The 17,224-nt window shown below is 44.0% G+C and overlaps 1 protein-coding gene across 3 annotated transcripts in view; it reads right to left on the bottom strand.

The window, feature by feature from the left end:
• Nucleotides 1-707: 707 nt before the first annotated feature.
• Nucleotides 708-17,224, bottom strand: part of TMEM272 (transmembrane protein 272) — a 29,120-nt gene continuing 12,603 nt past the window's right edge. For 2 of the 3 annotated variants that reach the window (XM_038412273.2, XM_043504471.1), the window contains exons 3-5: nt 11,318-11,377; nt 6,771-6,853; nt 708-3,481 (exon numbers count right to left, since the gene is read on the bottom strand). In XM_038412273.2, the coding sequence (XP_038268201.1) occupies nt 3,119-3,481; nt 6,771-6,853; nt 11,318-11,377 (506 nt within the window). In that variant the 3' untranslated portion in view covers nt 708-3,118. Of the gene's footprint in view, nt 3,482-6,770; nt 6,854-11,317; nt 11,378-11,601; nt 11,715-17,224 lie in introns of all 3 variants that reach the window. The other variant, XM_043504472.1, reaches the window with a different exon arrangement.

Below are 17,224 nucleotides of genomic sequence, written 5' to 3'. Positions count from 1 at the left end.
TTGTATCTTCAGTGATTCATCTTTGGGCTGCAAACTTGACAGCTGTTTTAAACTAAGCAGGGTTAGGCCTTGCTAATACTTGATTGGGAGACCACTTGGGACAACCCAGGATGCTGAAGGAAGGGCTGTTGGTGATTGTGCATGTTTAAATCTGACTCAGTACTGGACCAGTGCCCTAGCATGGCTTTGGAGGCGTTCATGTGCAAATCTTGCACCGTGGGCAGTCATTTATTTCTGGATAAGACTGTGCAAACCACTATCAAATCAGAATTCTCATCTCATAATGATAATAGTGTTCACATTTGCTCTGTAACACCTGTGCTGAGCATAAAACACTGATTTTGGAGCATTTTACATTCACTCTGCAATGGTGTAAAATGACCACAAAAGGTTCCAGCTGCTAAAGAATCAGGCCCAAAGTGAAAGATAGTTGAGAACCAGTCCTACTGTCTTTTGAATGAGACTTAATAACTTGTGGCCATTAAAGATCCTAGGAAACTTTGCAAGGCTTAGAACTGTTAGCGCTGGAGTCTTCTGTCTTATGAATGGTTTCAGAGTAGCAGCCGTGTTAGTCTGTATTCGCAAAAAGAAAAGGAGTACTTGTGGCACCTTAGAGACTAACAAATTTATTTGAGCATAAGCTTTCGTGAGCTACAGCTCACTTCATCGGATGCAGCCGATGTGAAGTGAGCTGTAGCTCATGAAAGGTTATGCTGAAATAAATTTGTTAGACTCTAAGATACCACAAGTACTCCTTGTCTTATGAATGTAGTTTGAGTAACTATCTTCTGCCTTTTTAAATTCCCAATGCAGTGACAATTGAATATGATTTTTTTTCTTCACTTCGTGTTGTAAGATTTTGTGTAAAGTTGTTGTGCACTGTTAAACAGCTGCTGTGTGTGACTCAGAGGTGATTGCACTTCAGTAGTGGGTGAAGGGATTCCTGCTTTGGTAAAATTTGTAAAGCACTTCGGGATCTTGATGAATGAAAAGTGCTATTCATGTAAGATGAAATTATTCAGATGGGATGAACTGAGTTTTATGGAACAGATCTATCTGCACTGGAATCCAAGGGCCAAAACTATGAGTCAGTGGAGCACTTGGGTGGCTGGGTGGGGGCAATTCTAGTATTCCATCAGTGGCAAGAATGATGCCTAGGCAGTGCAAAATGCCCCCAGAAAGACTGTGGAGAGTGTGGTGAGAAGCAAGTCTTGATACACTTTTGGAAAAGTGTGGCTCATGCTCCTCTGCTGGTACTCTCTTAAGTGGAACAGGGGAAGGGATTCCAGGGCCAGTAAGTGCTGCCAGCAGTGTTGCGTGTCCCTATTCCTTGCACTCCTGAGCATAGTCAGTCAAACTATAGCTTCTTTCGAGTGGCTATAATGGACTGGAGAATTTTACACTTGATCCTAACTTTTAGCTCTGACTTGATGGAATAAATCACACCAGCAGGGCGAGAGCAGCCTCAATAACAACTCACAACCTGGCCACTTAGTAGACAATTGCGCCTCTTGTCCCACTTCCTATTTAAAATCAAACTCTGTGGAATGACTTGTAATCATTTTCTAACATGCACTTCTTTGTGCCATGGATTGAGTTATAATCAATAAGGACCCAGTTGTGCCCCAAGGCACATATGCAACTGCCACTGACTTTATTAGGAGTTCTGTGTTCATGGCTGAAGGCAGAACTCTTGCCTAAAACTTGAAGCAAAGTTCAGCCTTGGTCCCACAAATGAATGGCTAAATGGATCAGAATAAGCTAGGGGGTATTTCAAAGTTTGAACCGCAAACAGAAGTTCATTTACAAACACCTAATTTTGCATTATTTCTATGTGGTACAAGGGGAGGTTGTTGGTTGCATGGTATTTAATAAAAAGAACATCCAAAATGCATGTCCACATTTTGTTATCTTGGTGCTGTTGAATGCCTGCATGTTTGAGCACAGATGTCAAATCTAGGCAGAGGGAGTACTCTGCTTTGATCATCTAAGGTAACTGTTTCAGAGCGGTAGCCATGTTAGTCTGCATCAGCAAAAACAACGAGGAGTCCTTGTGGCACCTTAGCGACTAACAGGTAACTGTGTAAGAGCAAAAGCAGAAAGAGCACTTCACATGCATTAATCAACAGAAAAACAGCATCTACCAGGACCAATAATAAGTTAGTTTCATTATACACCACAGGACAATTGCCTCCATGCATGCTGGTGCTTCTAAAGTGGATACTTCTGCTTTCATCACATCCATCCACTAAGTATAGATTTACACATGTACATCATTAAGGGGAACAAATCAAAAAGACCCCCTGAAATCACAATCAATCCACTGCCAAAGTAAACACGTTCATCTGTAATACTGATACCATGCCCCACGTCATTCTGAAATTGTCACACACCAAAAATACTAAAATAGTCAATTTCCCTATGCACTTCATAAGGGGGACTTTAAAGCACTCTTTGTGCTACCTTGTGCTGTTAAATTATATTGTACAAATAGAGAGAGAAAGTAAAGTTGCCCCACATAGACTTTGATTTCCTTTTGTTCCCCAGAAGGGAAGGAGGATCTTCTGGTTGAGGCACTAGACTGATAGTAAAGAGATCTGGGTTCAGTTCCTGGCTTCCTGTGTAACCAGACTTCCTGTGTGACCTTGGCTACATCACTGAATCTCTCTGTGCCTCAGTTCCCCATCTGTAAATAGGGACAATGATACATCCTCAAAAGGCTAATGGATATTGAAGTGCGCAGATACCGTGGCGGTAGACCACATGCTACCTATACAAACTGAGAGGAAAATGTATTATGCTAAAACAGAATCCCTAAGGGTCTAAGAATAAGTTTTGAGAGGAGTTTTCTGTATGCAGTTCTCAGCTGATTTCAACACTTCAAATGAAATTCCTAAAAAAAATGGATGTAAAAGTTAGCAGGAGAGCAGCTTACCATCTATAGCAGAAATTTTACATTACTATGATGTATTATATTAAGAGAGCCAGATGGCACTGGCTTGCACAATTTCCTCAGTATAGTTGGCTGCTATATACACATACACACTGGTAAATTATTGCCTTTTGGTTTTCATTGGACACCCTTTACCTAACAGCTGTGGTTTAGTTTCTATGGCTTTTAATCATCTTCTGCAGCATATCTTCGCCTAGAAAAACAATACATACAGAAGCTACAAAAGATAAGCAAAAACAGCACAGTATGGCTAATGATAAGAACTCCAACAGCAAAAATGTACAGGGTTTTATCACAATAATCCTGGGGCTGGTGGAAAGGTGGAATGAAATTTGGCAGGTAGACAGAAAACACCCAATAGTTCCCAAGTATGAACCAGATAAAGAGGAAGAGGCTGAGCGTAAGATGGATGTAGTATTTGTGAGCATTCTGCCGCCATGGATATTCATCATCGTCATCATCATCAATCACGACAGATTTGGAAAGCAGTTGTCGCATCCTGGTGGAGTCATAAAGCAGAAGAGTCACCTGTATGTTGTAGAGACAAAGAAAGGCTTTAAGGGGTCAACTCTGTGAGGTGCTGAGCCCTCATCTTTTATGGACTTCAGCAAAAGCAGAGAGCACCCAGCACCTCTGAAGAACAACTCAGAATGATCAGGACTGGCCCCTATAAAAGCGTCCAGCAAAATTAAAACAATAATGTGGCACATAGGTGCCGGCTTCATCCAGGCCCGGGGTAGTCAATCCCCCACTCTGCCCCAGGCCCTGTCCCCATCTGCTCCCTTCCCCCAAACCCCCACCCCCACTCCCTCCCCACCCCTTCCCCCAAGTCCCCGCCCCACCTCTTCCTACACCTGCCCTGCCCCATTCTGCCTCCTTCCGTGAGCTCCCTGCTCTTCCCCCTTCCTCCCAGAGCCTCCTGCACACCGCAAAACAGCTGATCATGGTGGGTGGGAGATGCTGGGTGGGAGGGCGAGGAGTTGATCAGCAGGGCCGCTGGCGGATGGGAAGCGCTGGAGGAAGCTGGCTGCCAGTGGGTGCTGAGCACCTGTTAATTTTTTTCTGTGGGTGCTCCAGCCTACAACACAGACACTGCATCACCCTAACTACACTAACATAAGCCTTATGCCTCTCATTGAGGTAGGGTTATTATGTCGGTGTAGTAGGGCACTTACATTGGTGGGAGGAAGGCTGTAGTGTAGACACTGATATACTTAGGTCAACATGAGCTGCCTTATGTTGACCTAACTATGTAGTGTAGACCAGTCTCAAGTATAGAATTCACCACCAATTTGGGGTTTGTCCCCTGGTTCTTAATAGTCTACCTTGAGGTTGGTACTTATGCTTTTGAGACACTGCAGGACAGCTTGGCAAGGTCCATCTATGGCTATTAGCCAAGATGGTCAGAGATGCAACCCTTTGCCCTGGCTGTCTCTAAATCTCTGACTGCCAGAAGCTGGGACTAGATGACAAGGGATAGATCACTCAATATTGCCTTGTTCATTTGATCTGAAGCATCTGTCACTGGCCACTGTTGGAAGACAGGATACTGGGATAGATGGACCATTGGTCTCACCCAGTATGGACATTCTTATGTTCTTACGCATGAGTATAACCGAGGATGGAATTGAACCAACTGGATTTAAGCTGATATACAAGGTGCTATTGAGGGGCTATGTTAAAACATGAACTATTCTAATCCAATTATTAAAATCAAGTAGGTCACCACATTACAAAATATAGGCCCAATCCTGCTTCCAATGAAGCCAAAGGCAGAGCCTTGATTGACTTCAGTAGGAGCAGCATTGGACCCATGTATAGTGTCATTTTTAATGAGAATTGATGACAGGCTAATCATTAATGGCTAACACAATTTTATTACTAATTAAAATCTTTATTAATCTCTGGTCAACAATATTAGGAGAGTTTCAAGCAATCATATCAAATTGAGGAAGTCAGCATTGTTGATGAGGGTCTCAGTTCATTACAGTTAAAAACTCCCCATTCCAATTTAATTTTCCCAAAGGAAAACTTAGCTGTTATTAATCTAACCTTCTGATTATGCTATCGCTGCAGGAAAGTCCAGCTGAGCAATCAAATGACGGAGCATTTAACTGGTGGAATTCATGCACAGCAAATGATTTCTAACAAGCTTAAATACTTTCTTTTCCCCATTCGCTTATTTTGCTGAAGATACTGACCACAGCCCCTTGATGCGGACTATTCATTTCTCATTAGTGGAACCATATACTGAATCTATGTTGGGTAAGTGTAGGGTGTGTAGAGACCTCTTAGCAAGAGGGTTCTCTGCCTTTTCCCTCTTCATTGATCCTGGCACAAAAAAGGGGTCAGAGACATACATAAGGGGAGTGCAGCAGCGTGCAATGCTACTGTTCTCAGGTAAGAGCCTGGCAGCTTTGACTTCAGGAGACAGGGTTCCTTTGCCTGGAACATTAGTTTCTTACAGCAGGGGACTCCTACCTCAATCAGATTCTCCCTGGAAAAGTGAGGGAGACTAAATGGAATAGTTAATTGGGAATACCATACCATAGTCTCTCTTTACACGACAACCGTACTTGTGCCAGCAAGCAACTTTGTGACATAGTTAGGGGCATCTGCCATGGGTTTTTGTTTGCAGTGCAGAGGGTCCTACATGGTTATAGATTGTGTTACAGCATTACAGTCTCTATCATTACCTGGGATGTCTTCCAGCTACCAGGATAACCCTGTCAGACAACCACACACTGGCACAAGGAGACTTGTAGAATAGCTCAGACCAGAGAAACGGCTTCACTATTTTTTTGTTCAGATTGTGTCTCCTCAAGAGAAGGAGCAGGGTCTGAGGACTTGGGGGGATTGTTAGAAGAGATAGAGCCTGATTCATTATTGCCCTGTACCTGGTGTAGTTATTTCCACCATGCAAAGTGAGTGCATGGAGTGTGTGAAATGCAACCATTCTGATTTGGTAGTATTTTATGCCCACTTGCATTGGTGGGAATAACTACATACTGTGCAGGGCAAGGTGAATAAGGCTCATTGACAGCTGAATTCCTCTCCTGTCAGCCTCCAAAGCAGGGGCAGATACATTTCAGAACAGATGCTGACTCTGATTGTTACATTCTGTTGGTTAAATAAAGCTACCTGTTTTAATCTAGCTATTATTTAAGTGTTTCAGTTAATTCCTGGAGAGGCTTCAGAGCAAGAATCTTCGCCTCTATGTCTAGGGATATCAGACCACTAGTACAGGATTTCCAACCTTACAAAGTTTTAGCATCATTTACATGCAGCATGTGATGTTACATTATTCACTTACATCTGTGCCAGCCACTGAGATTGTTACCTGGTTCACCTGTCCTCATTGATAAAAGAAATAAAATTCGGCCAACCAGAAGCCATTGACCTTTTATGGCTCAGATGTTCTCTGATTGGCCGAGATACACAATCACTTTGTTCTCCTGAGTGCACCAGCAGGTCAGTCATGGTACTGTATAGTGAGAAGTTGTTACTTTCCTGTGCTAACATTCATTTATTCATTCTAGATCTATCATTTGATAAAACAGAAATGAAATCATTGTAGCAGAACATTTCTACAGAAGCAATGCCTCTTGCTTTGGAGATTAATGTGCCTATTTTGTGGTGCAGCAAGAAATTATTATCCTGTGATAACATTCAGTTGCCTTGACATTAGCTCTCAATTAACCATAAGAATTTAATGTAAATTCTTAAGTATCCTGTCTGAACACAGCTCACTTGAAACATACTTTATAATGTCAAAGTCTTGGCACATAAAACATTTTTCATATACAATGCACAGTACCTTTAAACTGCCGACAACACCACCCACCAACAGATATAAGGGAATTAGTGGTTGTAGTGGGCAGTCTTCCAAAAACTTCATTCCTGAGTACCAAAAATATAATATAGTTTATTACCTTAAGTGGCCAAAATGCCAGGATATGCTTTACAGAAAAAAATAAAGATGCAGTAAGTGCAGTGTGGTGCTTACAATCCAATTAACATTAAGGTCAGTGGGACTGAATTAAATGGGCTTTGCATCAGACAACACAAATGAGGATAATGAACAAACAAAAAAGCAGGGAAGGGAAGAAATAGAACAAAGGTCACAATATCAAGATTATGGGGTTACTCATTTGAGCCAGGTGCATGTTTTTATGGCTCTGTTTATCTTTTTTTAAGTGTATTATTAAATATAGAGCTGGTCAGAAAAATTCAGTTTCAACAAACTTCAGATGGACTCTACGCTGTTTCCTGCCAGATCATCTGTCCAACTCCTCAGCAGCATGTGAACCAAGACCCTCGGACCTTGGGAGCATTTCCAGGGCTTCCTGGCTCCACTGCAGTCTGGACAAAGCATGGGAAATGTGCTGTCAGGAACAATCCTGCCTGGTCAGGGAGATGGACTCCGATCAAAAGGGTCATTCCATCTCTAGCTTTGCTTTTTGGAATTTTTCATTCCTACTTGTTAAAATTTGAAAGTAGATAAATAACCAAGTGGTTGAAAAGATCTCAAATGTGAATAGGTAGGAATTATTGGCTGTTCTTCATGAATATTGATCTGCACTATTATTTGCATAGCTACAGATCTGTTAATATTAGATAAATATCTAGAAATTCTTTCTTTGACTAGGGCCAAAATGATTGGATGTACATCAATAGTCAGATCAATAGAAATCAAGTCATTGTGAGAGATCATTGTAACAGAATGTTATCAGAGAATTCGAGTCCCTTGCTTGGATAATAAATGTCTGCATTTTCCGTTGACATTTAATTTGCCTTAAAATGCCTTCGCAGATATGTAGTTGTTGGGAACCATTATCCTGTGACAACACTAACAGTCTCTCTTAATTTCAGCAAGTCATGAAAAAAGGAATCTGTGTCTGATGTGGGAAATTACCCCCAGCTTTAGGCTAATCCCATAGAATAAATGCCACATTTTCACTTTGAAGTTTCATACATTAAAATCTATTACTAGAAGGGGGTATTAAAAACAAAAGGTCAGATTCTAGCTCCCACTCCGTTTTTGAAGGCTGGCTGCCAATGTGTAAATTATGCCATGGTGTAAATGACACCTCCCTGCGCTAGCCCGGGTCCCTGCAGCCCTGTCACATTTACCCCAACACCACTCTCCCTTGGGGTAGGCAACAGCTTTAAGTGATGGCAAGGTCTATATATGAGCTCAGGATAAGTTTTCAAGATATGCTTAATCAATGCATCTCTAGATTGTCTGGGACATATAGTCTTTGCAGTAGCACAGCCCAATTTTGGGCTGGGCTGATACCCAGTGGGCATAGAGCTGAGGCCAGGGGCAGCATAGACCCTTAGCTGAATCTGGTTCATAGGTTATGGCTACACTGGAGCTGGCAGTATAATTTCCAGCTTGGGTACACAGACCCGGGCTAGTTCTAATCGAGCTACTATGCTAAAACTAGAAGTGCAAGCATGGTAGCGCAAGAAGTGGGACGGGCCAGTTGCCCACGTACAATCCCATCTGAGACTATGCACATACTCGGGGAGGAGGCTTAGCCCTGCTCACAACCATGGCTACATTTCTGTTTTTAGCATATGAGCAGAGCTACAGTGGGCATGTCTACTCGAGCTGAAAATCACACCTCCAGTGCAGACACACCCAGAGTGCATGGCAATAACGTTTAATGGCACCATTGTCTTAACCAGAAGAAGATCCTCATTGCTCTAACCATGCCCTTGCCACCATTTGATTCTATTAGCTACTGATGGCACCAAGACTCCACGACAGAACCTTGGTGCTGGAGCCCTCTGGTAGCCAAAGCAGCAATCAAGTCTAAATAAACTCAGACAAATATAAGTGTGCAGGGATAGCTAAACCTGAGAGCATATATCAGTAACTTAAAGGTAAAACAACATTACAGGAATGTGGTAATTACCCCCAAATAATTAGTACAAACCCAGGAAACCCAGAGTTATGATGAAACTCAAAGAAATTCAGACAGCTTAAGATACAGAAATGCACAATTGAGGCATCCAAGCAATGCAAACCCTTCCCTGTACTGATGCATGGCAGTTGCTCCTGGGGGTGGGGTGGGACGGGGGCTCCATCTTGTACTGCCCTCACCTTTGGGTACCACCCCTAAAGCTCCCATTGGCTGTGGTTCCTCGTTCCCGGCCAATGGGAGCTGTGGGGGGCAGTGCCTGCAGGTGAGGGCAGTGCACGGAGCCCTCTGCCTCTCCCCGCTCCCTGGGGCTGCAGGGATGTGGTGCCGGCTGCTTCTGAGAGTGGTGTGGGGCCAGGGCAGGCAAGGAACCTGCTTTATCCCCGCCTCACCGCGGGGCTGGCAATCCTGCAGACCGGATTGAAAGTGCTCATGGGCCGGATCCATCCCGCGGGCTGTAGTTTGCCCTCCCTTGCAATAGCCATACAGCTATACTACGATCAGTGCATTTAGTATATGTTCCCAGATTAGATTAAATTGACTTTTGAAGCCACATTTTCTTTTCCTTGTGGTATCACTAAAAGGTTGAATTAAGGTGCCTGAATTGTGATTTCCATACCTGCATTCAATACTCTGAGAGTGAGTACTGTAATTTTGGGAATGAAATGATGCCTTGTTCACGCATAACATAGCTATTGCCCTGGCTATATAGACTCTCACTCCTGTAGTATCTGAGCCCCTCACATTCAGTACAGGATTTTATCCTCATCACTCTCCTGTGAGGTAGGGAAGCACTATCTCTATTTTACAAAAGGGGATCTGAGCTGTAGGGTAGACTAAGAAACTTGTTTATGGTCACACAGGATGTTGTGGTAGAACGAGGAACTGAATCCAGGTTTCTTATATCTCAGTCTAGTGTGCTATCCACTAGGCCATTCCTCCTACCTGAGTCCCTGCTTTAAGTGAAAACTCAACTTAACTTTAACTATGGAGCCTTGACAAGCTCCTCCAGAATAAGGTTGCCTCTTGTTATGACAGACGTTCCCCTTCTTCCGTCCTGACTCAAAGAAGGCAGGCTGGTGAGACAATGAAGGCAGAGAATGAGGATCTTTCAGATTTGGTTTCCAGTTGACAGGGTCTGTCCCTACTTGTGGAAGACTAAATCTATATTGTACATTCAAGAAAAAAAATCAGAACAGATCCTCATTGAACTCTCTAAGTCTGGGACTGGACCTGCAACCAGTAGTCTCCTTGTTTAAAATAGACCAAGAAGCAAGAATCTGAAAGAAGGTATTGGAGCACTCATACTTCTCAGTGTTCATAAAAGTACTTTAATTGTGAAATTATTCCTATAGTGCAACCAAACCACCGTAGGAAAGAGCAACATTCACTTTTTTGTTTGTTTAGTTTGTAGTAAGACCTGAGTCCAGCCATACCCAGCCTTCTTTATACTTAGAGGCATGTGAATTGTGTTTGAAATGAATATTTTTTCAACTGCAACCGTAAAGTGTGCATTGGATCAGAAGGAGCAATTTACTCTTCTGGCTGTTTGGAGGTGAATTCATATATTGGACATACACTATACAGTGCCCTCTATTTTGTTCACAAGCAATTCAATGACTTGCACAATGTCTTTTATTCAGGATGCAAGTTCTGGGTGAAACTGCCTTTGTACCTATTTCTTGCTATTTATTATCAGTATTAGTATTATTTTAGCACTTATTTGGTGCTTTTCATCTTCAACTCAGGTTCCAATAACTGGGCCAAATTCTGCTTGAGTCATGTGAATAATCCCATTGGAGTCAACAGGATTGCCAAATGGGTAAGGTCAGCAGTATTTTGCCATTAATTAAGTTTTCTGACACTGCTGTGAGGTATATAAGAAAATTAAAAGAGCAACATTTCATACATGGAGAAATTTAGGAAAAGAGGTTAGGTGGTTTGTCCAAAACTACAGAAGGAGTCATTGTCAGAACTGGGATTAGAAGGCCAGAATTCCTGATTCCTCATATAAATGGCTGCTGTAGTCGTGAATCTGAAGCCTGGATATCACCCCAGAAGCTTACAGGGTGAAAAATAATAGTGGAAGGGATGGAGTTTATCATTATGAGTCCTATTCAGTGTGCTTTTCCCACATAACTCTGCCAGCCTGCTTTGACAATGACCGGCACACCCCAGGCCAGCTCAAGGAATCGCCGAAGCAGATATCAACAACCATAGCAAGCTCTGTGGTGATTTTATGATGTGGACAAACAGATGTAGTGACAAGTATATAGTGTATGACGTGGACAACCATATTTGGTGACATCACTAAAGTCAGGTACACTTGCGTCATAAACCATATTCAAAGTAATCTTTTCACAGGTGGCATTGCTATATGACTATATAATACCACCAAGCGCCTCTCTTTAAATGTCTTTGATAGACTGCTTACCTGTAAAAGTCATGGACAGTGGTAAAGCAAGGAAAGCAAGAAGCCCAAAAATAAAGCATGCTGTAAAGAAACAAGAATGGTGGGTTATTCAGCTGGCAGTATTTCAAAAGATACCACATCCTGTTTAATATGTCCCCTTGCACCACATGTGTGGACAAGGAGTGTCCATAATCCAATGTGATGAGAGCTTCATTTGGATTGCGTGGAATCAGTGATGACTGGGTTGTGGTGTAATTCATCTGCTGACACTGAATTTTACAGTGACACTTGAGCAGTCTCACTACCTTGGAGCAGCCAGTAATAGCCTGTTCATCACGGGCCTGGATTCCTTTCATTGAGCTCTGTGGGCTGCAGAGCAGGCACCATATACCAGCACTGGTGGTGGCTTCATCATCTTCTGCAAAAGTCAAGCATTCATTTTCAAAATATTACATTTCTAGCCTTTGTAAAGGTAACAAACATTTTTAAAATGCATCCCAATGCAGCAGCGTCTGCCTATCTGTGCAAGACGACAGAAACAATTGCAGCAAGATAAGTCTGATCTTTTCCTATTCTTATCAATAGTGGTCAACTCTGCAGCCTCATGATGGGCATTCAGCATTGTTAAACTGAAATTCTGCTCTGCAAAGTAACTGTAAAAATGTTATTATGGAGTTCCAAGGGTTACATGTTGCTCAGGTTGCAAATAGATCCCAGTGGTGAGTAAGAGCACTAAAAGAACATAGAGGTGGCTCAGAGGATAGAAAAAGGCCATTGAGAAGAAAGGCAGTATGATGTTCCTTTGGAGGTCCGAGTTTGCCAAATTTGAACCTTGAAGTAAACATTCACGAGTTGGTTTGGGGCCAGCCCCACACAAAGCAAACTGTAGGGCGTAGTCCCCAGGCAGCTTTGCACAGCTCAGCCCTGCTAGTTCAAACCCCATCTTCATGTCTCAGTGCACAGGGATGGATGGAGCCCCAGCACCTTTAGCCGCTGCACTGGCACACATAGGTATTATATAGCATGTCTTATTCATAGACCTCAGAGTGCTTTCCAACGGAAGGTAAGAATGATTATCGCTATCTCACAGAAGGAGAAATGGAGACACAAAGGTGTAATAACAATCAAGAGCAGTAACAGATCTGGGAACAGAACCCAGGTCTCCTGACTCCTAGACCTGGGCTCTAACCACTGGACAATGCTACCTCCCATACACTACGTTAACTTTATTAGCTGTGTACTGAGGTCTGAGCTCTTACACATCACTCCTTCAGCCCCAAACATAGTGTATGTAACATATCCACTAGCTGAAGGTATTTCGAGATGAAGAAAGCACTTCTGTTTCTTCATCCCCTCCATTTTTTTTCTGCACCATCCTCTCTTTTTTTCTCAAACACAGCCCAGTGCAGAAATTCTCCCTGTGTGTCAGGTGTCTGCAAAGAGGCCTACACTTGGCTAAGCTCTTTCAAACAGCCTTTATAGAAAAATCTCTCATTAAAACAATTTTGCACAGAATCTTGCACTTCATTGCATGCCAAGTTCTATACTAGGACCCTCTCACTGTTCCATTACCCAGATTATTATTCTAATACACTGGAATGATTTTCATTAAAATTGGGTTGAACTCTAAATCGTACCCATGAACTACTACTAGTTGCCTAGGTAACCCCATTTACCTAATATTCCAGAGAGAACAGTTCAAGTGTTCAGTAGTTGAGTTAACTGTCTGGAGTTTAAAGTAAGTAAGTAGCATGACTAGTGTAGCAGAATGTAGGTCATCTCTCCCACTGCCATTTTCCCTGCCCAGCCCTCTCCTGCACTCACCACGTGGGTACAGAATGAAGAGAACCATATGAAGAAGAATCATGATTCTTAAATGTGCAATGGATATTCTCTATGATCAGTTCTAAAGAAAAACCACTGGAATAGGCTCCAGTATACTCTATAAATGGCTTGGCGGGGCACATGTACGTGTACAACTGCACATCTGGCGCACAGGTGTTTGGTTTTGTATTTGCCTGCTTTCTATCCCCTAGCCTGATTTTGGAGGAGGAAAGAGGCAGCAGGGACCACTCAGAGCAAGAGAAAAAGAAAGTTAATGAATTCTCTTCCCTAAGCAGTCACTGGGAATTTATTTCCTCATTATTGCCTCATTCAGCCTCATGCTCTGAGATCTCGCATTGGAGGTGCAGATGCACCATCTGGGAATGTTTCCAGATTCATGTTTAACAAAGTGAGACAGTCAACAATTGACTATACAATTGGCAGGGTTCTGTAGCCAGTCACAAAACTTCACTAGCAGCACTAAAGATTGTTTTCCCTTATACTTGTGGAGTTTTCCTCTAATGGCACAGATAGATACTGGCTGTTTTGTCTAGGTTGTGCTGCCCCTGGCTGGACTTAGGACAAATCAATGGAAAGTTAGGAACCTAAATACCTTTGTGGATCTGGGCTAAGCTGCCCAGGAAAACTGTCGTATGCAAAGGTAGCGCAGACAGTGCCATGCTCCTAGAGCTGGGAACACCTCTGTTTTTACAACAGTTCATGGAAGTGAAATGGCAACATTTTTGTGTTGGTGTCCATATGTCCTCACAACGGGGAGAGAGAAACTCACCCTCCTGATCCGACCCCTCATAGCAAGTGGCAAGAAAAGGAAACTTGTGTTCTGGGAGCACTCTCACTGGACAAGGGGAGATGGGTTCCTGATTTTCTAAGGTTGGCCCAGAAGAAACTGTGTTCAGGGAACCCATACCTGGAACCTGGACAACTGGTTGGGGAGGCAGGTAGTCAAGAAAGCCCCTTGCTCTGGGAATGTCTCATTGGATTGCAGGGAGGAGGAGAAGTTTGTTCCTATGTGTCTGGCCCAAAAGAGAGCCCGTTTGTGGAGAGGGCCTGCTGTGTTGGGAAGTGGATGACTAGGAAGAACTCATGCTCTGGGAGCCTGGAAGTGCAACTAGAAGGAAGCAGCTGGGTTAGGTTCTGCCCATTCTCTGAACTTTGTGGTCAACAGCAGAATCTGAACTGTGGGCGTGGATGCTGAATTCTCAGGCACCATAGTGACTCTGTCTGTAGGCAGAGCGTAATGGAGGCTAAGCCTCCCCAAACCCTTGCTAATACTCCCCAACACAGCCCCAGGGCCAGGCTGTGGCGGGGCTCAGAGCTCCTCCAGGGGGCCGGGGCTTGGGGAAGCTCAGGCTGGCATGCAGGGTGCCTCGGGCTGTCCAACTGGGCCCAGAGCTCCTCTGGCCCCAGCAGGTAAAAGTGGGGCAGGGCCTTGAGTAGAAGGGGCAGGGTAGGGGGCTAGCCTCCGTGAATGTGTGCTTCATGTGCTACAATGACTCTGACCCTTTGTCTAGCAGAGTTACTAGTTTCTGATTTGTCTCCCGCTTGACTCTCTCCTTCTCTTCTTCCCTCTGATGATTTGAGATCTAAGCTGTTACTTTGTCCCTAGCGTTGCCATTGTACCCCCGCTCTCCATCCTGCCCGCTCCTCTCCTCCAGCATGCTTTTGCTGTCTCTAGTTACGTGCTGAGGCTTAGACCACACAGCCAAGCCCTCTCTCTCATCCTGTGAAGGAAATGGGTTGCCACAGAGTACTTACGTGACACCAATTCATTTGTGGGCTCCTCAGCCTTTATTGTGTTACCATGGTAGTTTCAAGAACATTTGAGGTTTCACATGATCTCAAGCCATTAGCGTTTACTTCTTTTAAAAAAAATCCAAAATACAGTGCTAAAATGACAAGCTAAATAATGGTTTGCTTCAAGGTATGTGTCAGAATTTTCAAAAGTGGCTGAGGAGCACAGCCCATCCACCCACCTTTCTTAGATATCATGATGACATGCATGTAGTATAAGAACCCAGGTGGACTAGGTTACAACCCAGATGTCCCATGTTTACCTGTCATGTTGCTGGCCATACTTTTACCATCACTACTAAATGCTGTTTGTTCTATAGTCTGCTGCCTGTTTTTGTAGGAGGCTATAGCAATCTGCTAAGAGATTGAAGGGCTCCGCTGGACAGGACACCACCAACATCCAGATGAATTCCATAATTACCTAAGTGTTTTGCTATAGCACTGTGAACTCATCAGATGTAACTGTGGAAAGTGGCAATGTAATGGGGCTTGGGTGCACAATGTGTAGATACATTTATTAATATTTTATTGCTTCCCAGTAATTAAAGCAATTCTCCAACGCAGGGTTAGGGATTTAGAAAGAAGATCTGAGATAGTTGGGTGGGAGTTGGTGTAAGGGTGTGTGTATAGTGTATGTGAGGCCTGGCCTACACTACAAAGTCAAGTTAACATAAGCCACCTTGCGTTGACCTAGCTGTGCATAGGTCTACACTTAAATTTGTCTCCCATCGTTATAAACTCTCCATTACACCGATATCATAATGCCACCTCCCCAATTGGCATTAAGCCACGATTAATGTACAGAGGTTGATGCAGCACAAATGTAGACACTGAGTTACTTGTGTTGACCCTAATGGTCCTCCAGCAGCTATCCCACAGTTCCCCACACTGACCGCTCGGGTCACCATTGTGAACTTCGCTGCCCCTTAACAGCCACACAAATTTTTTGAAATGCCTTTTCTTGATTGTCCATCTTGGTGACCACACCCAGCAGCTCTTCGCTGTTGTGTGCAACTTCCCAGCTGACCATGCCAGTTACACATGCCAGATGCACTCCGGCTTGGAGAAGACAGGAGATATTGACTCTCCGGGGCCTGTGGAGAGAGGAGGCTGTGCAGGCACAGCTATGGACTAGCCATAGAAATGTGGACATCTATGAGAAGACTGCATTGAGGGGGCAGGGTAAGGTGTAGTACTGGAATCAGCAGCAGTGCCAGGTGAAAGCAAAGGAACTGTGGCAGGCATACCAGTGAGACCAACAATCAATCCGCTGTTAAGCCACAGACCTGCTGCTTTTACAAAGAGCTGCATGCCAGACTTGGTAGAGACACGCCCTCACAACCACCACCACTCTGGATACCTTTGAGGAACCCAAGTCACAGGCCCCTGCCATGAACAGCAAGGAGGAGGAGGAGGATGGGGAACATACAGCCAGGGGTTCCAGCTATACCACAAGGCAGGACTATTTCAGACTCCACTGCAGTCCAGACAGTCCCAGCGGTTGAGCACAGGCGAGCCTGAGGCAGGGGAAGGAGCCTGAGGCATGTGTGTAAATTTATTTCCCATTACAGTGATGGCTCCCCCAACTCAGCAGGACACAGCCCTCAACTTTTCATTAAGTTACTCCTACTAGACCAGGTAGCAATACAACAAAGGGAGGTAGCGTTGGTATCTGCTTCATTTCCCCTGTAAAGTTAGGCCAGAGAGCCATGCAGAGCAGTTTGTTCAGGTACATAGAGATGTCCCTTAAATCCTCCTGAGAAATCTTGATGAAACTTTTATGGAAGTATTCTGCAATCCTCTCCTGAAGATTTCTAGGGATGGCAGCCTTATTTCTTCCTCTGAGGTAGGACGCTTTCCCACACCAGTCAGCGATAACTTCGGCTGGCTCCATTTCAGTACCCAGGCTAGTAGCATACAGGCTGAGTGGCTTTGGGATGCCAGCAGCAGTTATGCTCTCTGTGCCTCTGTAGGTGATATCTCACTCCTGAGGATAACAATCCCCCCTGCCTGTGGAAAATGGTGCCAGTATTCAGTGCCAAGCACTCCGAGGCAGAAGCATCAATAAACATGTCTAGTATAAAGCTTTAGGGGAGCAAGGGAAGGGAGTTCTGAATCTTAAGTTTCACTTTCCACAGTGGTACCTTTATGTATTTCATCTGTAGCTGCTGCCTGCTGCTTTTTCGGCCTTGAGGGGTTCCCCTTCCACCCCCCCAGAACACCTGAGCCAGATAAGGAGGAGAAAGAAGAGGACTCCGGATGACATGTTCCACAAGATCCTGCACGCCAGTG

The sequence above is a fragment of the Dermochelys coriacea genome, chromosome 1 (genome assembly GCF_009764565.3).
Source record: "Dermochelys coriacea isolate rDerCor1 chromosome 1, rDerCor1.pri.v4, whole genome shotgun sequence".
In the NCBI taxonomy this organism is placed as follows: Eukaryota; Metazoa; Chordata; order Testudines; family Dermochelyidae; genus Dermochelys; species Dermochelys coriacea.
The sequence above is the reverse complement of the archived record's forward strand: the minus strand, read 5'-3'. Positions and strand labels throughout refer to the sequence as shown.